The sequence below is a fragment of the Ciona robusta genome, chromosome 3 (genome assembly GCF_009617815.1).
Source record: "Ciona robusta chromosome 3, ASM961781v2".
Taxonomy (NCBI): domain Eukaryota; kingdom Metazoa; phylum Chordata; class Ascidiacea; order Phlebobranchia; family Cionidae; genus Ciona; species Ciona robusta.
Genome location: NC_143237.1, coordinates 764,566 through 788,575, shown reverse-complemented (window position 1 = coordinate 788,575; position 24,010 = coordinate 764,566). Strand labels below are relative to the sequence as shown.

Sequence of the window (24,010 nt, the reverse complement as noted above, 5' to 3'; positions counted from 1 at the left end):
ACACCTCGTACCCGCTTACGAGTTGCCATGTATGTAACTTTGTGAGGGGTTTGCCGTTTTTGATTTTTGGCATATTTTTGTAATCTTTGGCCGACAGTTTGTTAGTCAAAATTGGATTGGAGCAATTGTCGTTAAGTGTCTTGCCCAAAGACACATACGCCCACAGTTGTAGCAATACCTTCGATTTCAAATAATAGAGAGGCCGTAGGTAGTATACGGCGAATGGTATTGCAAATCTGAAAATCTCCTAAAAATTGAAAACAATTTCCTTTCGGGTCCGTTTCTTCTTGTGCGTACGAGAGAGAAAGGTTACGCGTCCCGGGGGGAAAACCGTTTACTCATTTAACCAAAGAAGTTACGAACTGAGTTTCAGTTTCGTAAACGATTTGACTACACGACATTGAGCGTATTGCTTTATTCTTACAGTAGATTTATTCAGGTTGACTTAATGATTAGATATAAAGTAAAAATTATAAACCGTAACATGGGAAATGGAATGAACAAGGTAGTTTTGGTGTTTAATCTATATTTTATATTGTATATAATAACTGTTGTTTTTTACTTTATATTTGGTATGAAAGTTCATAACGTTATACTTAAAGCTTTACTTTTCATAAATAGGGTTATCATTATTAACCAACATTAATGGCATTATGCTAAATCCATAAAGAGACTTTAATAGCAAATATAATTAAAATATATATCTAAAATACCCTTTTTTCTGCAGATAATACCAGGGTTATACATTGGAAACTTTAGAGGTGAGTTTCTCATTGATTTAAAAATTATTCCAAAATACGAGAGAGCATAACGTTAACATTTTAACATGAGCTCGGGTCCTTATTTATCACATTAATTTCATTACAGATGCTCAGAATAAAGAGCAACTGGAAAAGAACAATATTACACATATCTTGGCAATTTATGACAATGCAAAACCAATTTTACAGGTTAATTTTGGTCTATATATACTCTCTTTTCTCCGGCTTTCCTAAAAAAATATATATATATATATTTTAATATTTGTTTTTGTATGTTCCTGATAAATTAATATTACTTTTCCGAAGAACCCACAATTCTTCTAAAATCAATTTTCCAAATTATTTTACCCAAAACTGTTTATCAACATGAACTCTCAGTCATTCACATTTACTTTATTAGAAATATAATAATTTCAATTTGACTAAGTAGGGCTGAATAGATCTGTCATTTCAATGTTAAAACAAGGGTAAGTAAGGCTATATGTAGCTCAGCCCACAATGCTAACATATTAAGCAATCAACTATTTTGGGGTTCAGCTGTCTAAGTGTATCTACTATTTATTGCGTGATTACATCATTTCATAAGTTCCCTGTATTAGCACAGCTAGTAATGTAGTAGTAGTTTTCCATGATGGTATTTGTTCTTCGCAGGACAAAGTATATTTGTGCATACGGGCTTCAGACACTCCAGAACAAGACTTGTAAGTTGAAATTAATAATCCCATTAAACAGTAGTAGAAGAAATGGATATATGACACTTATTTGTCCCTGGTCAATCAACCCATAAGTGACCGCTGGGTTGAAGCAATTGCTGTTAAGTGTCTTGCCTAGGGAGACATGCGCCCACAATGATAACAGCGTCAAGCCTTGAACTCGTAATCTCTTGGTTATAGTGTGTATACATATGCATGTACGTTAACCACTGCAACGGCTAGAATTAAACAATTCTTAATACAATTCCCATATATATGATATAAGTATATTATGTAAAAAATATCAGTTATAATGTTTATATCCAACATAGTTCTATATCACCAATGTTTTATTTATAGATCCCCCTTCTTTCAAGAGTGTTCTGATTTCATACACAATGCAAGGTTAGTGGATAATCTTCTTATACAAACCTGATTCTTTTCCTATTGATTTTAGTCCATTAGTCTTAACAAATCAATAATGATCTTTCAAAATCGATGTTTTAAGCACTAATAGTTATCTAAGCATGGCAACAATATAAGAAAAGTTTAAAACAAAATGAAAAAATGTCCCTAAAAAGTTATCACCTGTAAAGTTACATAATATGTGGTAACTTGTATACGGCACGAGGTGTATGAAACAAAACTCCTGTGTTATAACGACTGTCATTGCCCCGCCATGCGAGGATAATTAATTTATATTCAATACTCATGAAAAGTTATTTTAAACACAATGATTTCCAATAACTTTTTCAATATTCGCTACTACGCTAGCTCCATCAGCGCGTGCATATAATTGAAATATTACGTCTTCGACTTCATTATAATCTCTACCAGTTGTCATTCAAACATTAGACCTGCGGTAACTTCTAAGTGGTGTTTGATTACTCAAGTGAATTGTGGGTTTAGATACCAGATGGTCCACAATGTTGAACTATGTAGCCCACTTGGTAGTTTAGGATTAAACCAAGATTTTTTAGGCATTTTTTAAGGATTATTATATATAGTACTGTACCCTGTAGAATAAAACAGGACACCTTTAGCGCATAATATCTGAATATTCTGATCATGTTTTAAACAATTAACAACAGTCTATGGGAGTTGTGAGGATACGGTTTTATAATTCTTTAAATGTTGTTTAGTATCTAATGGGACGAGAAAATGGTTGGAAAAGGTGTCCCATCTTCCCCCACCCCCTACTATATATATATAGGAATATACTTTAAATAATTATATTTCATTTTTTTTTTATTATTCCAGATTAAAAGGAGCTACCGTACTTGTTCACTGGTGAGTGAATCCAACATTACAAACATTAAACTTATTTAAACATTCATTCTACCATTTTGTTGAATGTGAATGTGAATGAATGAATGAATGAAACTTACTTTATCCTCGCGTGGCCGGAAAACGACAATCGTTATCACACGGGTTTAACACCTCGTGCCAGCTTACGAGTTACCATGTATGTTACTTTGTGGGTGATTATTTTTATTGGATTTTTTTGTTTTTTTTATGTATGGCTGATAATTCGGACAACCCGTTAGTGACCACTGGGTTGGAGCAATTGTCGTTCAGTGTCTTGCCCAAGGACACATACGCCCACAATGGTAGCAGCGACGAGCCTTGAACCCACCTCTGGGTTACAGGCAGGCGCGCTAACAACTATGCTACGGCGCTTATATATGTTTCAATAAGCTTAATAATGAACACTTGTTTTATAAAATAAAGCCCTGTTTAGAATTTTGGTTCCGAAATAAATGCCAGAAGCTGTTTAAAAACCAAGTGTTATATGCCTGGCAGAAACAGTTTATAGAATAATTAGGTGAGATTATTTGCATGATCATGTAATCATGTATATTGTATTTAAAAGTATTTATATTAACTGACGTTTAACGTCCTATTCAGATCGTCTTCATCAGTGTGAAATTACATTAATTAGTATATATATATATATATTATATATTAATTAGCAGTAAACACAAGAGTGAAGTATTTTATGTTCACATTCATATACACTGCCCCCCACTATATAATTGCCAATCTGACCCATACCCGTTACAGCCTTGCAGGTGTTTCACGCAGCGTAACTGTGAGCGTGGCTTACATCATGTCAGTGACCGACCACTCATGGCGTGACACACTTAACGCCGTACGTCAATCAAGGAGCGTGGCGAGCCCGAACTTTGGTTTTCAACGCCAACTACAAGCGTTTGAGAATAACAAAGTTGTTCAGGTTTAATATCTGCTTAGATAGATTGCTGGATTGTCGCATATCGTTATAACACGGGTGTTCTGTTTCATACACTTCGTGCCCACATACAAGTTGCCATGTTTGAACGTATTTATTCTTGCAAGGCGGGCCAACGGCAATCATTATGACACGAGTGTTCTTTTTCATATACTTTGTGGCCTTTCACTTCGTTATTTCTTTAACTTGATCTTCTATAAACTTTTCTGTCACTCTTACAGGAACGACAGCGAATGACGTCATCATTCGGTGACGTAAACAAAGCAAAAGACCAATCAGCCATCCAGAAGTTAGTAGATGATCATAATAGGAAAGAGGAGGAGAGAAAGAACTCCTCTCCTCCCAAAGAGCAAGGGAGTGGGAGCACTAATTCCTCCTTTCCTCTCAATAAACCCGATGACGTCCTTTCTTATGATTATAAAAGTAAAAAACGAGGGGGAATGATAGTAGATCTAGACACAGAGTAAAATATCTTACCTTAGTTTAAATCCAATGTTATTTTCATTCATATTTCAATACTAGTTTGCTTGTTATTGAATTGTTTTTGTTTGCGTGCATAAATTAACATATATTTAAAGAACATTCAAAGTACTTCAGATATTATTTTTCGCTATTATTTCAGTAGCTGACTAGGTGATGTTATTGGCGTCGTTAAATTGTTTCGTACAAGCACATGAATTGCCATGTAGTAGGCTGGGGGGGAGACGGGACACCTTTTGCACAGGATAACCAAACCTCCTGATTATGTTTTAATCAACTAACAACGGTCTATGGAGTCGTGAAGATTTAAATTAATAATTATTTGAATTTTGTTTGTTTACCACCAATTAGGACGAGAAAATAGAATGAAAAGGTGTCCCATCTTCCCCACCCATACTTAATACAATGTCCCATAGTATTATTACGTGAAGATATTTATTCTTTCAACACCATCTGTATAAGCACATGACCATATATATTTATATAGCATTGGTAAAGCATATGCAATGAATCTCGTTCAGTAAAGTACATTTCTACCATGTGTTTGTACCAAACTGCGTTTACAATTAGATTGATTCAATCCAGTCGTATCTTATGGGTTATCTAAAGTGTCGGCCATACAGAAATTAATCACCCACAAAGTAACAAAGCGGGCACGAGGTGTATGGAACAGAACACCCGTGTTATAACGACTATCATTGCCTCGTCGTGCGAGGATAAATAAGTTACATACATTGTAACTCGCAAAGGTGGCTGTATACACAGTATCCGAATTTGTCCGGATTTTTGCTGCCGCATGCGGAATTGGACACGAGTTTGCATACAACTTCGCAAGCGAATTCGCATGCCGGATACCGTGTACAGCCACCTCTAGCCAGCCATGCGAAAACAATCATAATATAAATAGCAATTCCAATGCAGTGGTTTTACTGTTTTATAATTCTGTGAATGTATTTTATTTACCACCAAATGGGACGATAGAAGGTAATAAAAAGTGTCCCATTTTACCCCAACCTAATATACTTTAAGCTTAAATTAAAACTCCGCTTTAATCAAAATAGATGCACCCAACCAACATTGTGGATTCAACCAATGGTACATATGCATTACATGCCCGATCCATATACATGTGTATTGTTGTTTAAGTGCTAGGAATCTGAACCACAAATCTGTTGTATACTACAATGATCTCTGTTACGTAGAACGCGTCATATAAACATGCCACGAAAACAGCAAAACATACGTTTATCAGTGTTAAGACATTACAAAGACAATGGAGTGTAGACCTATTCTATATCGTGTAGTTCCTTGTCGAGGACCAAAGATTTAAGCCAGAGTTGGTACATTACATCAACGCCTATAGACCGCTTATACGTCGTTCATATAGATCTGTAGACAGTTGTCTGTTGTATATATATTGGCCCATCAAGCTGTGTAGTATAGCTTGGTGTAGTGTAAACAATAGCGGTCATAAGTTTAGCAGCCACGTTTTTATGTGACACTTTTACCCAAGTAGATTTTACTTTTAAATATCTTTTTAACAACTGTTGTTTTATTGCTAAGTTCCCTTTCTTCGTTGTTTAGATTAATTCTTTATTCGCGTATTTGGGGAGATATTTGAAGTTTATATAATGTTGCGTATAAACACATATAGCCTACTATTGCTCCTGCAGCAGCTCTGCGACGTTCAACTGCCAGCTGACGAGTTTCCGGGACCGAATCCACACAAACAAGTGATATATTATTCTGTCACAAATATTTTTGCCAGGTTGAGTCAGGCGGGCAGCGCTATATTATTAGTCACTTATATTTAATGTATCCTGGTATCCGGGGTATCAATAGTTAAACAGTGCGGTGTAATACGCGCGTTAAATACTGTGTTGTTAGTCATTGCATGGCATAGATAATCTATAAACAACGTATATAGGTTGCATAATATTTTTGTTTATCTCATCCAATATGGTAGCGAAAGCCAAAGTAATTAAAACAGCAAAGAGGAAGGAATGAGCAGCAAAACTGCAGTCGTTAAAACGCGCTAGAGGAGAAGGGTATGGGAGAGTGTTAGTTGAAAAGCATGGTGGTATATTACTCAAAGTGTATACCAGTAAGGCACGATGTGTATGAAAACACCCATGTTATAACGAATGCCGTTGGCCCCAACCATGGGAGAATAAAACTGCTTGAATGAAAGTATAACAAAAGTATAAATCTAATACCAGTGTAACGAAAGTATAGAAGATAATATATGGGACACCTTTAGCACACAATATCCAAACATCCTGATCGTGTTTAAACAATTAACAACGGTCCATTGAAGTGGCGATGATGCGGTTTTATAATTCTTTAAAAAAATTTGCTTTACTACCAAATGTGCCAAGAAAATAGAATGAAAAGGTGTCCCATTTTCCCCCACTCTACTTTATTCTAATAACAGTGCTATAGGTTGTTTATTGCAGTCGTATATAAATAATGAGCAGCAAAGAAGACGTACCGCCCAAGTCTTTGCCAGGACCTTGGGGTTTCCCATTTGTTGGATCCGCGTTCCATCTTGGCCTGCATAAGGATAAGACGCTGTATGAGTGGACGGAACTATATGGACCGGTGTATGCGCTGAACCTTGGGACAAGGCCAGCAGTTGCATTGCACGGGTAAGTTAAAACTTGTCTTAAAAACGAAGTGTCGCGTTATAAGGCTACATACGTGGTAACTCATTGGAGCATCAGCGGGATGTCTGAAAGAGAACACCCGTGTTATGACGAATGGAAAACCCGTATTCTCACGACTCTAAAACAGCGTTGTTATTTGTTAACTGTTTAAAACACGATCAGGAAATATGAGATTTAGGTGCTAACGGTATCCCGTCTTACCCCACAGAACTGTATGTACATTGTCGTGAAGATACGTGTTTTACAATACCATATGTACATTACTTTAATACTTTGTTTCATCTCATCCAGATACAGTGCGATACACGAGGCTCTGGTTGATAAAGCGTCCTCATGCTCGGGCCGAATATGCGCTCCTATCATCGACGCGATGGTGAACCAGCAGGGACTTTTCTTCGTCGACCACGATGAACATTGGAAGAAATGGAGAGAAATTGCTCACAGCGGGTTGTCTAACTCGTGGAAGAGTAAGAACATTTAATTAACATAATATGAATGTAACTCAATTTGTTTTGTATTGGTGAGGTCCAAAGGTCCATTTTTAGCCAGAGTTGCCCATTATTTCCCCAAAACCAGAATCCCTGTATATAGATTTGTGAATAAAGTATCAATCATCGCGTGGCTGCTGAGCAACGACAGTCGTTATAACACGGGTGTTCTGTTTCATACACCTCGTGCCTGCTTACGACTTACCACGTATGTAACTTTGTGGGTAAATATGTTTACAGTTTTTTTTATTTTGTTTCAGCAACTCAGTCTGGGTTATTAACTGAGAGCGAACGTTTGAAGAACTATTTATCCGAAGCCGACGGAAAACCGATTAATATTGAAGAAACTCTTCAAATAACGATGGCGAACGCTGTGTTTCAGGTATCAGTGTAATTGCACACAAAGTTACATGAGTGGTAACTTGTAAGCGGGCACAAAGTGTATGGAACAAAACACCTGTGTTATAACGATTGCCATTGACCTGCCATGCGAGGATAAATAAGTTACATAAATGGTAACTCGTAAGCAAGCACGATGTGTATGAAACGGAACATCCATATAAAATCGGCTGTCGTTTCCACGCCATGCAAGGTTAATCAAATTACATACATACCTTCGTTAACACTATAATAGTAATATGCAGAATAAAACAACACTACAGTCTTGAGACGAGAGCGCTTAGCGTACTTCCGGTACGAAAAAGCGTAATATACGTCACCGCCATTTACAATATATAAGCATATATATAACTCGATTTATGAGTACACATACCGCACAAAAGCATGAGATGCGTAATCCACGTAGTTTTAATAAACATAAATAGCCGTCATACTCACAACACAACAATGCATTATAATATTAGGGTGTGTATCTTTATGCGTGCATTAAAATTTTCAAGATACTGTTTCGTGCAGTTGACTCATACTGTGTATGTAAGAATACTCGGTAACAACCCGGCGTTTTCCGAGTTAAATGAATGTAGCTTATTTATCCCCACATAACGGGGCAACGACAATCGTTATAACACAGGTGTTCTGATTCATACACCTTTTGTGCTCGGTTACGAGTTACCATGTATGTAACTTTGTGGGTAATTATTTTCTGTATGGCTGATAACCCATTAGTGACCACTAGGTTTAAGCAATTGTCATTATTTTTTTTGCTAAAGACACATGCGCCCACAGTGGTAGCAGCGTCGAGCCTTGAACCCGTGTTCTCTGGGCTAGATGCATGGGCGTTTACAACTGTGCCTTAGACTTAATTATTAATCCCATTCACCCACCCAGACTTGCCTTTCACGTCGTTTCGACCTCGATGACACCGAAGCGGCCAACTTTCTGGTTGACCTCTACGCTACTAATCGTGACCCTAAGTTCGGGAAGATTCTTTTCCTAACTTTCCTTCGATTCCTTCCTTCGTATAAAAGGTAAAGTGAACAATTCTTTGGTATATATAGTAGGGTGAGGAAGATGGGACTTAGCACATAGTATCCAAATATATAGTAGGGTGAGGAAGATGGGACACCTTTAGCACATAGTATCCAAATATCCGGATCGTGTTTTAAACAATTAACAATGGTCTATGGGAGTCGTCAGGTTTTATAATTCTTCGAATGTTCTTGATTTACTGCTAAATGTGTTGTGGAAACAGAATAAAAAGGTGTCCATCTTACCCACCCTACTATACAAGAGGCATTAAACCGAGCACCAGTGTTATAACGTAAGTAGCCTAGCTATATCGCTTTTTTATGAAAAAGCACAACAAAGACAGTTGCCCATAAAAACAACACAACAACAATTATGAAAAAAGATGACTACATAGCTGTTAAAAGTTGCCCAAACTGTTTACACCACAATCTACACAACAGCTACTTGATCGAGGGCGACACCAGGCGGAAGAAAGTTCGTAAAGTTTTGCGAGGATTTATTGAGGAAAGACTTGAGGATGACGACCAATCTCGTGACCTGGTTTCGCTTTTCTTCAAAGGTAAAACATGAATGTTTTTTTACAATCTGTGTCCACCTATGAGTTACTGTAACTCCAACTTCTAGCTTATAGTAACTCGTTAATGTAATTGAATTAAGGAATAAATTTAACTTAATCACACTTTGGGAGTTACTACTGCAACCCCAACTACCGCTTAGTAACTCGTAAGCGGGTACGAGGTGTATGAAACAGAACACCCATGTTATAACCACTGTCGTTACCCCACTATGTGAGGATAAACAAGTTACATATGTGGTAATCCACTCATTTTACGCGTGTAAAGTTTATAATTATATTTTAGCTGGACCAACTCCGAGCTTGGAGAACAAGACCTTAGTTGCTGGTTTGATACAAGACATGTTGTTTGCTGGGTCCATCACCACGTCGTCTCAACTACTGTGGGTGATTCTGTTTGTCCTGAAGAACCCAGCTTGCATGCACAAGATGCAGAATGAGTTGGACGCAGTGCTCGGGGGTGAGGACCGGCTTGTGTGTTTTCTAAATTGCCAGCCAGCAAAGCAATAAAAAGTTAAACATTTTAAATATAACAATTAATCATCATAGTTACATATGTGATAACTTGTAAGTGGACTTAGAGCGTGAGAAACAAAACATCCGTGTTATAACGACTGTCGTTGCACATCCACGCGAGAATAAATAAGTTACATACGTGGTAACTTGGAAGCGGACATAAGGTGTACAAAACAGAACACCCGTGTTATAACCGCTGTTGTTGCTAAGGATAAACACGTTCATTCACTCATACAGATTGCGAGAACCCAACAAAAAGTGCGATCAGTGATAAATACGACGAACTCAATTACACAAGAGCCGTTGTACAAGAAGCGATGCGACTTCGATGTATTGCGCCTACAAGTATGTTCCACAAAGCTACAGAAGACACCACGATTGCAGGCTACTTCGTCGCCAAAGATACGGTCATCATGCCCAACCTTTACAGTGTACATCATGACCCGATTACCTGGGCTCCTGACCCCGAATCCTTTCGCCCCGAACGTCACTTAGATTCTGATGGCTCGTTCGTCAATTCTGATCACGTGATTCCCTTCTCGGTTGGGTGGAGACGGTGCGTTGGGGAGAAAATCGCTCGCACTGAAATATTCGCACACCTCGTGACCATTTTCAAGCATTTCGAGGTCGCCCTTCACCCTGATGACGTAGGGGTCGATATGGAAGGGGTCCCTGGCCCAATATTGAGGCCAGTCTCCTACCGTACACAGTTTACGAGCCGTTGATAAAAAGTACTGTGGGGTAAGATGGGTACATCGTCGAGCATATCACTCCATATTTCCTAAAACCGTGTTTTAAACCTAAAACACTATTGTATGGTTGTAAGAACACGGTTCTATAATTCTGTAAATATTCTTTGTTTACTACTAAATGGGAAGAATGTAAACATGGACCATCTTACCCCAACCTACAATTTATAACGCCACAAATGAGTGAATTAGTTTAGTATATATTTGTGCTGTTTCGTTTTTATAAACATAAATTAGTCTAAGTTGTTGTTTCCTGTGTTTTTATGTTTTAAACATGCTATAATAGTATTTTGTACTACAGTGATTGTAATAGTATCAAAATTAATTGAGATCTAATCACGTTTTAACATTGCAATAATCGGAATAAAGTTTACACAGATAAAACTAAAACCTCGTAACTTGGTTTACATGTTTTAATCGTGATTAGGCAACATTTCAAGCAGGAATAATAAAAATCATGAAATGAGTTAGGACTTGGACTTTGACCATTACACGACAATGCATACACTTTCTGAAATACGCTGTGTCACTTCGGATTTGAGAAAGTTCCTGGCGTATATAACATGATGCGGCAGTAATACGCTTAATAGTATGCAGTGTTTTCGATGTCTACGTTAGCTAGAAGGTGTTCACATACGTTATTAAACGTGCTTACGAAGCGGATTTACGTAAAAACATCACGTATTACCAATTCACCACTTCTGTTCCAAGGAATCGCTCGCATAAGGTATGTACTTATACTATTTTGTTTTTATATATCTTTGAAAACGGTAACGAAGGTCAGATTAAATAAAAAAAAACAACGAAGAAAACGCACTCAACAGCAAAACGACAGTCGTATTTTAATTAAACACATATGATATATATATTTTTAAGCATATAGTTTGCAGAGGGAAATATAAAGCAATTATTTAAACCTAAATTTGCAGGTCTTTTGCAACAACTGCTAAGATGGAAAGCAAGTCTCCGTATATAGGAACAAGCGAAAGAGGTAATTTGATTGACAGGTGGACTGTTTCTAAATGCTATTACATTAATACATGGATGCATAGGTGTAGCTTCGGGCTGACATTTACCCTAACTTTTAAAACAGGTGAAAACCTGTTTTAGCAGACCAATTTTAAGCATAAAGTAACTAGAATTGAGTGTCTATACAAACAAGCAGAGGCAAAGTATATTGTATTCACCACATTAATTAATGAGGTTCCCTATGTTTGACAACTATGAGTGTAACTGTATTTTAACAATGTCACCCCAAATTTTACCTTGCTGTTAGGTGTCTATACAAACAAGCAGGGCCAAAGTATATTGCATTCACCACATTAATCAACGAGGTTCCCTATATTTGACAACTATGAGGGTAACTGTATTTTAACAATGTCACCCCAGATTTTACCCTGCTGTTAGGTGTGTATACAAACAAGCAGAGCCAAAGTACATTGCATTCACCACATTATTCAGTGAAGTTCCCTATGTTTGACAACTATGAGTGTAACTGTATTTTAACAATTTCACCCCAGATTTTACCCTGCTGTTAGGTGTGTATACAAACAAACAGAGCCAAAGTATATTGCATTCACCACATTAATCAGTGAAGTTCCCTATGTTTGACAACTATGAGTGTAACTGTATTTTAACAATGTCACCCCAGATTTTACCTTGTTGTTAGGTGTCTATACAAACAAGCAGAGCCAAAGTACATTGCATTCACCACATTATTCAGTGAAGTTCCCTATGTTTGACAACTATGAGTGTAACTGTATTTTAACAATTTCACCCCAGATTTTACCCTACTGTTAGGTGTCTACTGTCTATACAAACAAACAGAGCCAAAGTATATTGCATTCACCACATTAATCAGTGAAGTTCCCTATGTTTGACAACTATGAGTGTAACTGTATTTTAACAATGTCACCCCAGATTTTACCTTGTTGTTAGGTGTCTATACAAACAAGCAGAGCCAAAGTACATTGCATTCACCACATTATTCAGTGAAGTTCCCTATGTTTGACAACTATGAGTGTAACTGTATTTTAACAATGTCACCTCAGATTTTGTTAAAATGTTCTAAATAAAAAATGAAATTCACTGTATACCTTATTTTATGTGTATAATAATTATATTATAGGTCTGAGCAAAGAAATTGCGATTCCGGTTCCATGGGGAATTCTTGCAGGGAAAACTTTTGGTGATTCGACCAAGCCAGCAGTTCTGTGTTTGCATGGCTGGCTTGATAACTGTAATAGTTTCGATAAGTTGATACCACTGCTACCAAAAGGTATGTTATTAATAATATTTCTAGTGAAGAATCCTTCCCCTACCTTATGTGCTAACCCCTAACCTATATAACCCCTAACTACCAACCTCTAACACTTTCCATCAGCCTATTCTGTAATGTCAGCCTACACTTGTGCTTAAGAGTCTGTGGCAGTTTATGCAATACTGTAGCGGTTAAGATTCTTCAGCAGCACATAATATATACAAAGTTAACAGTTAACCTAAAGCTGTTAAACTTAAATGTGTCTAAATAAAATGCACCAACGCTCCATTACCCAGGGTGCTACAACCCATTAGTGACCACTGGGTTAGAGCAATGTCTGCTAAGTGTCTTGCCCTAGGACAAATACACCAATTAGTATCACTATCAGTTTTAAGCATCAAACTCTGTATTCTTGAGTTACAATGCCAACCACTAAACTATAGCATCAGACAATGTATAAGCTAACATAACCTACTGCACTAAATATTCATACTAATAAAGGCCATTGTAGGGTATTATCACTTACATTTGCAACCATAGACAATCAATTGAGCTAATTATCTAACATAAACACTAATAGATAATCATACCATTGATGTAGACCATTTGTAGTGTAAATATCACTATTTGCAACCATAACACCCCCATGTTAACAAAACTGTTATGATGTTCCAGATAAGTTTTATGTTTGTATTGATTTACCTGGCCATGGCTTGTCGTCCCATATTTCACTTGGAATGTTTTATACTTTGTTCTTCTATGTTGCTACTGTGGAAAGGATAGTGAATCGTAAGTTGTGTGTTTTGTAATGGACAATTACATATATATATATATATATAATATATGTTTTATATTATGAACAACAACATATGTTTTATGGAAACAATTAGTCAGTCACAGATTAACCCTGGTGTTTTAGAACTTGAATGAATGCAACCTGTGTATGCTTGCTTAGCAGGGCAGCGACAGTCGTTATAAAATGAGTTACCTGTTTTATACACCCCGTGCTCGCTTACGAGTTACCACTTATGTAACTTATTTATGCTTGCATGGCGTGGCAACGGCAGTCGTTATAACACAGGTGTTCTGTTTCATACACCTTGTGCAGGTTACAAGTGAAGTTATAACATATGAAACAACTTGAATGAATAAATGAAACTTATTTATGTTGTGCTCTGTTTCAATAATTATATACAGAGTAATAACTATTTATGCAGCGTTTGTAATTTATCATATTTTTTTCAGATTTTAAATGGAAGAAATTTTCTTTTCTCAGCCATAGTTTGGGTAAGACAATTATAACTGAATGCTTTGTTCATTTTAGTTAAGTTGTTGTATTTTACAGGAGCAAATATCTCTGGAATGGTGAGTTAATATATTATGGGTTGCGTAAAATTTCGAAAATTTTGGACTCTAAATTGTGGGTTTAAAAAAAATCCAATATAAAGTTATAGGCCTATACATGGTAACTTGTAAGCGGGCACAAGTTGTATGCAATAGAACACCCGTGTTATAATGACTGTTGTTGCCACGCAAAGATAAATAAGTTACATTTATTCACTTTTGGAAATTTGGAATAATGTTTGCAACTTTCCGTTACAGTACAGTGGAACTTATCCTGATAAAGTTGACAAACTTATCATTATAGATGTGATTGGAGTCTTCCCTTTGGATGGGGTAAACCACTTTATATTATAAACTATGTTTTGCCAAATTTACTAAATCCTTTATCCCCGATCTGGTACTCATAGAGTTGAACGATTCTTGTGTAAAGAAATACAGTAAGGATCTGGTGCAACGAATACGTAACAGTCTCTAACAGACAAAAATCAGGTCCAGCCAATTGTATTATAAAGAATAGAATGTTTTGTGCCTCTGTTGGAATAAGAGACTGATGATGTCATTTAGAAGAATTACATATCTCTAATTATACAATTTGCTGGGCTTGAAATTTGTCCGATATGTATTTTATAACACTAAACCTGACCGATTCTTTACACAAGAATCGTCCAACTATATGAGCACCAGATCAGGGTTAGATTCACAGAATATATTACAAGTTACTATGTTTTGTGAATTATATTATTGTTACACCAAAGAAATACGTCTTCAAGTACATGTTGTTATAAATAGGTATAATAAGTAAAATTGTTATTGAAGATTTAAAAAACAAATATTTATTTTGACATAGAAACTTGCTGTTGAGAATCTTCGATCTAGTATCGAGTCATATTTAAAATATGAAGATAAACTGAGTAGTGCAGCTCCGAGGTATACTTATGAAAAGGCTAAAGAAAGGTAACGAAGTCATTCCTTTAATCGAATATGTTCATATCGTTTTTAACCATAAGCTTGTTTTAACAACAGTCGTTTTTACATCATCCCGTCTTTTCGTATTTGTATATAATTCTGTCCTTCGTTACTATAACTGAAAAGAAGAAAAAATATATAAGTTCACAGAAAAAAAATACAGTTTCCAGTTTGTGAATTAAATCCCAATCCTAGTAGTTTTCATTCATGCATCCATAGATCAATGTCAATGTCGATTTTTCTTGCATTCAATAAATAAATATTATATGAACTAATTTCAGATTATTGGTTGCAAATAAGTCATTGGACAGTCATTCAGCCGACATTTTATTGGAACGAGGAACAACAAGACATGAGGATGGTAATTGTTTTAACAGTTTAGTTTTTACATTACAAAAAAACTCAAAAAGTGAACAACTATCCACCAACAAAGTTGCATATCTGGTAAGAGGGCACGAGGTGTATGAAACAGAACACCCGTGTTTTATTTGCTTTCGTTGCCCTGTAACGAGAGGGTGAATAAGTTTCATTCATTAACATGTATTTAACTCAAAAGTGGTGTAAATATTGTAGTTTATTTTTGCCTCTTTATTCAAAGGAAACAGCGTATATTTATTATTCCACAGGCTTGTACACGTACAGAAGAGACCTTCGACACAATTATCGCAACCCAGTATTTGCAACACCTGAAGTAGCCATGCACTTATTAAGGAATATCACGGCTTCTACGCAACATATAATGTAAATTCCTTGGTCTAAGTTTCTAGTATTCGTTGACACCAATTAAAGTATTGGTTTCCTAACTGGGTTCATTTAACAATCAGATTTTGTTATTTACCCAAACACCCAGATTTTGTTATTTACCCAAACACCCAGATTATTTTGTTCGTTACCCCAACACCCAGGGATTTAGGTCAGATCTGGCCCATTACCCCAACACCCATGTCACTTATCGCTTATGTACAATGTTTGATTTACTCTACAACTCAGACCCCGTTGTAGAATAAGTCTTACATAAAGTATTTCCCTCTTAAACAGAGGTATCAAGTAAAGGTTCAAGACTCAATGCTACCACTGTTGGTGTATATGTTCTCGGGCAAGAATAAACCAACAGGGACTCCTACCCAGTGGTCACTAATGTTTTCCATATTATATCCAATAGTTACAAACATTTAACACTCTAGACCTTTGTGTGGAATTCAAGAGTAAACACTTACAAAGTTACATATGTGGTAACTTGTAAGGGGGCATGAGTTGTGTGAAACACCTGTGTTATAGGTTATAACAACTGATGTTGCCCGGTCATGGGAAGATAAATAAGTTGCATACTTTTTAACTCGTAAGTGGGCGCCAGGTGTATGAAACAGAACACCTGTGTTATAACAACTGTTGTTGCCTGCCATGCATGGGAGGATAACTAAGTTACATATATTCTTATTGAAAACATTAAGTTTGAAATTCTTCCAGGGCAAGCAAAGGAAGGACACAAACAAGTGTAGCAGCTCGGAGTGAAAATGTCTCTCGGCTGTTTGATTGTTTTACTTCAGTAAAGGTAGACAAATTGTTTGGTAAATGGATTAATTAATACATGATCTCTTCTGGTATAAAAACGTCTATTTCTAATGTATCGTCCGCCATTTGGATAGACTTTATCACGGAAATGTCAGAAAAACACTACATTTTTATACCAGATGAGCTTCTAAAGATTGTTTACATTATGCCTGGTAGCAGAAGAAACAGGTTATTCATATGTGTTTTATGATCAACAGAAGCGTGAATACGTGGTGGTTGAAGGCGACCATCACCTGCATATGGTGAATGCTAAAGAAGTAGCAAAACAAATATCTCCCTTTCTTAACGAAGATATTCCAATATTAACAACAAGTGTTGAAACTTCAAAGTGATAACTTCACTACAACTTGAGTGGAAGAATATTAAGACGGCGTTTTTGAATTTTTAGCAAAATCTGGGGTGACATTGTTAAAATACAGTTACACTCATAGTTGTCAAACATAGGGAACCTCATTAATTAATGTGGTGAATGCAATATACTTTGGCTCTGCTTGTTTGTATAGACACCTAACAGCAGGGTAAAATCTGGGGTGACATTGTTAAAATACAGTTACACTCATAGTTTTCAAACATAGGGAACATCATTGATTAATGTGGTGAATGCAATATAATTTGGCTCTGCTTGTTTGTATAGACACCTAACAGCAGGGGAAAAGCTGTGTTAGGCCCAATACTGGTATGCTATAACATATGTTGACCTCTGTTTTAAAAGTTAGGCCGACATGTCACCCCAGGCAACCCTAATATTTAGGTTTTTTTTTTGCCAAACAGTGTCGATTTGCCTAACCCTAAGCAATCCTGTTGTTAGGCGGATTTTGTGTTGTTTAAAATTAGTAAATTTAAATAAGTTCATCTTAGTTTTCCCTATGTTATATCTTAATTAACTTAGGCATGGGTTAAATCAAATGTACAATATACTGGTATTCCTAAAACCCTATTATCTCCCAAATTAATTGTTGCAAATAGATGTCTATGCAATTTACTGTATAATTATTAAAATACTTTCATGTTTTAATTTACATTCTTTTAATTTATTTTTTGTTACTGTATTGTAATTCATGTAAACCAATTTGTCAAAGCTACTTCGTTATGTTAGGTTGGGGTAAGATGGTCCTTTTTTCATTCACTTTTATCACCCCATTTGGTAGAAAACAAAGAATATTTACAGAATTATAAAACCGTGTCCTCCTGACTCTATAAGATCGTTGTTAATTGTAAAAACACGATTAGGAAATATGGGATATTATGTGCTAGCGGTATCCCATCTTCCCCCACCCTAATATATTAAGTTGTCCCACGGTAATATTTATTTTTGTGATCAACAAATGTTATTTCAACTTCAAACCATAATGTTTAGGTTTTAAAAACAGAATTATATAACTGTATCCTCATAACTCTAAAAGAGGGTTGTTAATTGTTAAAAACCAAATATGAAATTAGGATATTATGAGCTTGCTGTAGCTAACTTACCCCACCCTACTATATTAGGCCTAGTAATATATCTTGATGTGATTAAGAAATGTCCTTTAAAATTTAAATATGGGATATTATTTCCTAACAGTTTTCATCTTACCCCACCAAACTATAAAAAGTTATTGCTTAGTAATATATCTGGTTGTTATCATAAATCATGTGAACTTGAAACCATATTGTTTAGGTTTTACTGTAGTCACTGTAGTATGTACTGATGTGTTGTTAAAATTAAATTTAGTTTAAAACATAAAGAATGAAAGAAAGATCACAATATGTTGGAACTTCTAAACGAGGTATTGATGGAACAAATATATAAACTGTTGTTGCTAGGCTTATTATACTTGTAACACAGCTTGTCGGGCGTTTATTTCGGTATCAGCTTTTGTAGTCCTAAACAGGGCTTTTTAAGTTTGTTCTTTTGGAAATTATTTACTTTTCAATCTCCGCTACAGGTCTTTTTTATCAGAGTAAATGACACTCAACATGCTGTACTAGTATTTCACTGTTCGTGTCATTCACCCTAATGAAGACGACCTGTATAAGACATTTAAAGCGCGAGTAATTTTCAAAAGAGTAAATGTAGAAAAAAATTTAACCATATTTTCTGTCAAAACCCTTAGTATTATGTATTTGAATTTAGTTACTTATGTTATGTGTTTAAAATTTTTCCATGGCTCATCTGATATGAAAATAAACGTAATGTATTTTCAATGTTTGTCTGTCATCCGGTGAGACTTTTGAATGTTTTTTTTTACCATATTAGCCGATAAAAGTTTATTTACATTATGCCTGGTAGCAGAAGTAACAGATAATTTAGTTTTATTATGTATTAACATTAAGCCAATTGGGAAGAATTAGGAATTCTAGAATAATTAAACAATGCACTTTGTTTCACCCCAGGAATCAGCAGGGAGTTTGAGATCCGCGTACCATGGGGGATAATTGCTGGGAAAACATTTGGAGACCCTGCCAATCCCCCAGTGTTGTGTTACCATGGGTGGGTGGAGAACTGCAACACATTCGATCAACTTATTCAACTTTTACCTCAAGGTAATAACTATCAAGATTACCTGTTTTTTTAAGGTTTTAAATGAATGAATGAATGAAATTCATTCTGTTTCTTCGGTCACGATAACGAAGAACAAGAGAGTTTACAAAAGCGAAAAGACGGGTAGTAACGGTAAAACAACAGTTGTTAAAACACGCTTATTGATAAAAAAAGAAACAATGTCTTGGATAAAAGGTGTGACCGTTACACCCTACAGACGATTTTTTAGTTTTCCACATATAGTTGTTTAAGGTTCATCTTTTAGGGTTTCCATTTGAAGTTGTTCTTACTTACACCTATTCATTATATAAGATTTCATAAACTTGTGATGCCAAACTGCAGTTGGTTAGCACACCTTTTTACAGGTTGGAGCCTCGAACTATGTAATAAGTTTGCTGAAACTGCGAAACCAAAACAATGTTATTATTTGCAGAGAGATACTTCGTTGCCATAGACATGCCAGGGAACGGGTTGTCCTCAGGTTTCCCACAAGGAACTTATAACACTTTGTTTGATCAGGTTGCTATCATTGAAAGAGTAATAAGACGTATGTAATGATTTATGCATAATATCTGACTATTTATTTTAATGCAGCTAGCTTGATGTATTATTTATATTAAGGTGAATATAAAACACCTAGAGAACTGTTGTCATTTTCAATAACTATTGAATTAATGATCTTTAATCAACGAGGTGTATGAAACAGAACATCTGTGTTATAACAACTATCATTGCCCCGCCATGTGAGGATAAATAAGTTACATGCGTGGTAACTTGTAAGTATAAGTTTTAAAAAGTGAAAATATATAGGCAAATTAAAGATAAAGTTTTATTGATTATCTTTAGATCGCTCACTTTAACTTTTTCAGATTTCAAATGGAAAGTTGTGACACTTATGGGGCACAGCATGGGTAAGTCATTATGTCTTGTAGTTCAGCAGTTCCTAATCTGGGGTCAGAACAGCGGTTTTGGAGGGTTCCCAATTTGCCATATGTTATACTTTTTTTTCATTGGTGTGGTTTTTACATTTTTCCTGTTGCATTCTTTGATTTTTATCGGGCCACGAATTACCAGAATAATTGCAAAGGGTCCACTTGGCAAAATTTCGAAAAACTTGGGAACCACTGCTGTAATTTTTTTTAAAGTCTTCAATATTTCTCTTTATTTTCAGGTGGTAATGTTCTTGGAATGGTGAGTCCAATATTTAATATAGATTTTTGCAAATTTCTTATCTTTAGTAGGCAGCCTATAACCCCATATATATCAAACAATTGTATTCATTTTTAACTTAAATGATTCAGTTTAATAAACTAAAACCATCTTCACTGATGTCTGAAATTAAAAAATAAACTTCCATTTTTGTACATAGGCTGTCAACATGCTGTTATTTTTGTATTAAAACTCATCAAACGTAATTTTTAAACATCCTTCTGACCACAATAACCCAAATTAATTTAACCTAGCAAAAGAGACGAGATTGTTTTAAAGTTTTTTATACCAACCTTGTGTCATATATATTTATTTATACATTTATGCGCTTGAATCCCCTCCGAAAAAATGTTTGTTAAAAAAAAAAATTAAAAAAAAAACTCTCAAAAAATGTTTTTCTGCTGTCGGTAAACCAAAGTTTTTATACGAACCTTGTGTCATATATATTTATATTTATGGCTTTAATCCCCTCCCATGTCCAGTACAGCGGAACGTTTCCTGATAAAGTTGACAAACTGATTCTTATTGACACGCTTGGAGTTCACCCAGTGCCAGCAGTAAGTCATTTCGTAATTTTAAACTCTCTATTAAAACAACAACAAAATAATCACCCACAAAGTGTTAACTTTGTAACGGACACGTAAGTGTTAACTTGTAACCAGGCACGAGGTGTATAAAACCGAACATTCTTGTTATAACTACTGTAGTTGTCCCGCCATGCAAGGATAAATGGGTTACATACATGGTAACTGGTAAGCGGGCATGAGGTGTATGAAACAGAACACCCGTGTTATAACGACTGTCGTTGCCGGCCATGCAAAGATAAATAAGCTACAATCATTCATCACAAAATATGTGGTTTAGCAGAAAACAAAACCATACCATTCATAAAAACTCCCAGGTTACAGCTCCCCGTTTGATGGGTGAATCAATCAAGGCAAATTATTCAGTTGAATATCCTCAAGCAAGGAAAAGATATCCATATGATGTAGCTAAGTCTAAACTTCTTGATGGGAATATTGCATTGGATGGTGAAGCTGCAGATATTCTGCTTGAGAGAGGTTTAGTGGAAAATCCTGATGGTGAATATTTAAAATATGCATTATGTTGGTGGTGATACTTTGTTTTGATACCCTAGTCTTACACTTTAAAACAGATTTTACCCTGCTGTTAGGTGTCTATACAAACAAGCAGAGCCAAAATATATTGCATTCACCACATTAATCAATGAGGTTCCCTATGTTTGACAACTATGAGTGTAACTGCATTTTAACAATTTCACCCCAGATTTTACCCTGCTGTTAGGTGTCTATACAAACAAGCAGAGTCAAAGTATATTGCATTCACCACATTAATCAATGAGGTTCCCTATGTTTGACAACTATGAGTGTAACTGTATTTCAACAATGCCAAACCAGATTTTACCCTGCTGTTAGGTGTCTATACAAACAAGCAGAGTCAAAGTACATTGCATTCACCACGTTAATCAATGAGGTTCCCTATGTTTGACAACTATGAGTGTAACTGCATTTTAACAAAGCCAAACCAGATTTTACCCTGCTGTTAGGTGTCCATACAAACAAGCAGAGCCAAAGTATATTGCATTCAACACATTAATCAATGAGGTTCCCTATGTTACTATGAAACTCTAGCATATGCAGGAACCTACTTTTGGTACCATCATTTGCTCTTTTAACATTTGTACCCGATAAATTAAATCAACCCAGAGATTAAATAATAAATTACAATAAAGGCTGTGCGCCCAGAATATTTAAAAAAATTCCTAATTAAACCAAAAACGTTTTCTATCAGGAACCTTTACATTCACCCACGACATAAGAGACACTTTTCCTCACATAGTAACTACCTCCCCTGAGGTTTGTCAACAGTTTGTCACAAAGATTACCGCGGCTACACAACATATCATGTGAGTAACATTTATTTAAAACTTAAATATACGAAACAATTTTTTTGTTATTTTAATTTTACAATATGACATCAGCTATACAACATATCATTTAAGTTTTAAACAAAAATTAAACAATTTTTAGTGGCTTATATGGTACAACATACTGTGTAAGTTCTTTATGAACATTTTTCTCCTTATTAAAAGTTTAAATAACTAAACATTAAACATTAAACATTAATGACTTAATGTTTGTCTGCTAGGTGTAGCTACCATTCTTTTTTCTTTCTATTAAATATAAATATGTTTTTAACTGTAAGCAACGGCTGTGGTTTTGACTATATCATGTTTTTAGTTCAAGAAAAGGTAAAAATAAAAAAATAGATTAAGTAAAAACCTACATATCTATACCTTGTCTTTAGTTTACTCCTTGCACAACAAAAATATTTGTTTGGTATAAAAATTTTACAATTGTTAAGTGGAAAAAACAATTTCGCTTACAATTGTGATTTACAAGAGTAAATTACAAAAAGAATAAACAAAGTTTCATTCATTCTTACATTTAGAGCAAGTGATGGAAACTTTTCATCATTGTCAGGTCATCGTAAAGAAGTCACCGAAAAACTAATGGATTGTTTCACTTTATGCAAGGTAAGTTGGCAAGCTATGTTTCTATTTGACTTGGGTGAGGTGGTATAAATGAATAAATAAATATAACTTGCTTTTATACGTGTGGAGGGATAGCTACGGTTGTTGTAACACACCTCGTACCCACTTACAAGTTACCAAGTGTGTTACTTTGTAATGCCTTGGGATTTGGACCACAGTTGGCCTATTACTCCAACACCAGAGTATCTTAACCCATTCATAAATAATGACAGCTAGTAGCAATGTCTGCTAAGTGTATTGCCCAGTTCGGTATTCTACCGTAACAGTACAAGTGTTTGAAAAGGCTTAATGTAATGTTACTTTACCCTGCTCACCGTAATTTTTTTTATAATATATAGGTAATGTATTTTTCAGTATCATGAGAGTGTTTATGTTGAAGGCAAACATTATGTTCATCTAACTCATCCAGAATTGTTGGTTCAACCAATCTCATCTTTTCTACAAAGAAACATTTCTTCCAATCTATAGTTTTATCTGCTATAGTGTTATCAGAACTTTAAGATAAATTTTTGGTCAAATTTAACGATCTTATTGGGCCACAGTATGTGTATTCCCAATACTGTGAAGGTGCTTGTGCATATTCTGCTGGTTTTAATTTCCTTACAATTATTCTTCTGTAACTTCAAGTATTAAGTTCATTGTTTTTAATTCAAACACAATTATTGGGAACATATATGTCTTTAAAGTCCCTTTTATCGAACAGTTGTTGATTTATGTTTCATCTTTTCTTACACCTCTTTTAAAATCAATGGTGCCACGTCAAGCCTTGAACCCTTTGGTCTTCAGGCTTGCGTGCTAACCACTGTGCCAAGTCTGCCACCATTAATTATGCAGCTTCAAAATGCACCTTATCCATCATTTAATTTATTCCTATTTATGCAATATTTTAACTGACAATTACTATATAAATTATATTGTTTAAAATCGCCTAATTAACGAGTAATTTATGATCACAAAT

The 24,010-nt window shown here is 35.4% G+C and overlaps 4 protein-coding genes across 4 annotated transcripts; all 4 read left to right on the top strand.

Moving 5' to 3' along the window:
• Positions 1–348: 348 nt before the first annotated feature.
• LOC149737429 (dual specificity protein phosphatase 22-like) lies at positions 349–4,730 on the top strand. Its single transcript, XM_089874867.1, has 8 exons — positions 349–505; positions 728–761; positions 868–950; positions 1,413–1,462; positions 1,814–1,858; positions 2,714–2,743; positions 3,518–3,689; positions 3,926–4,730. Exons 1-8 carry the CDS (start codon positions 449–451, stop codon positions 4,169–4,171), a joined length of 717 nt encoding a protein of 238 aa, XP_089730993.1. The 5' UTR covers positions 349–448; the 3' UTR covers positions 4,172–4,730.
• Positions 4,731–6,537: 1,807 nt separating this feature from the next.
• LOC149737428 (cytochrome P450 2C13, male-specific-like) lies at positions 6,538–10,995 on the top strand. The gene is made up of 7 exons (XM_089874855.1): positions 6,538–6,832; positions 7,142–7,317; positions 7,599–7,720; positions 8,626–8,765; positions 9,207–9,325; positions 9,627–9,800; positions 10,094–10,995. The coding sequence occupies exons 1-7, from the start codon at positions 6,654–6,656 to the stop codon at positions 10,579–10,581; spliced, it is 1,398 nt and encodes a 465-aa protein (XP_089730981.1). The 5' UTR covers positions 6,538–6,653; the 3' UTR covers positions 10,582–10,995.
• A 95-nt stretch (positions 10,996–11,090) lies between these two features.
• On the top strand, positions 11,091–17,186 carry LOC149737427 (serine hydrolase-like protein). Its single transcript, XM_089874858.1, has 12 exons — positions 11,091–11,332; positions 11,535–11,596; positions 12,734–12,883; positions 13,541–13,654; positions 14,111–14,152; positions 14,211–14,230; positions 14,468–14,542; positions 15,057–15,163; positions 15,457–15,536; positions 15,802–15,916; positions 16,643–16,727; positions 16,945–17,186. The coding sequence occupies exons 1-12, from the start codon at positions 11,211–11,213 to the stop codon at positions 17,077–17,079; spliced, it is 1,107 nt and encodes a 368-aa protein (XP_089730984.1). The 5' UTR covers positions 11,091–11,210; the 3' UTR covers positions 17,080–17,186.
• A 1,131-nt stretch (positions 17,187–18,317) lies between these two features.
• Positions 18,318–23,976, top strand: LOC149737426 (serine hydrolase-like protein). Its single transcript, XM_089874860.1, has 10 exons — positions 18,318–18,513; positions 19,121–19,270; positions 19,702–19,815; positions 20,138–20,179; positions 20,440–20,459; positions 20,960–21,034; positions 21,379–21,559; positions 22,290–22,404; positions 22,950–23,034; positions 23,407–23,976. Exons 1-10 carry the CDS (start codon positions 18,474–18,476, stop codon positions 23,518–23,520), a joined length of 936 nt encoding a protein of 311 aa, XP_089730986.1. The 5' UTR covers positions 18,318–18,473; the 3' UTR covers positions 23,521–23,976.
• The last annotated feature ends 34 nt before the right edge of the window (positions 23,977–24,010 follow it).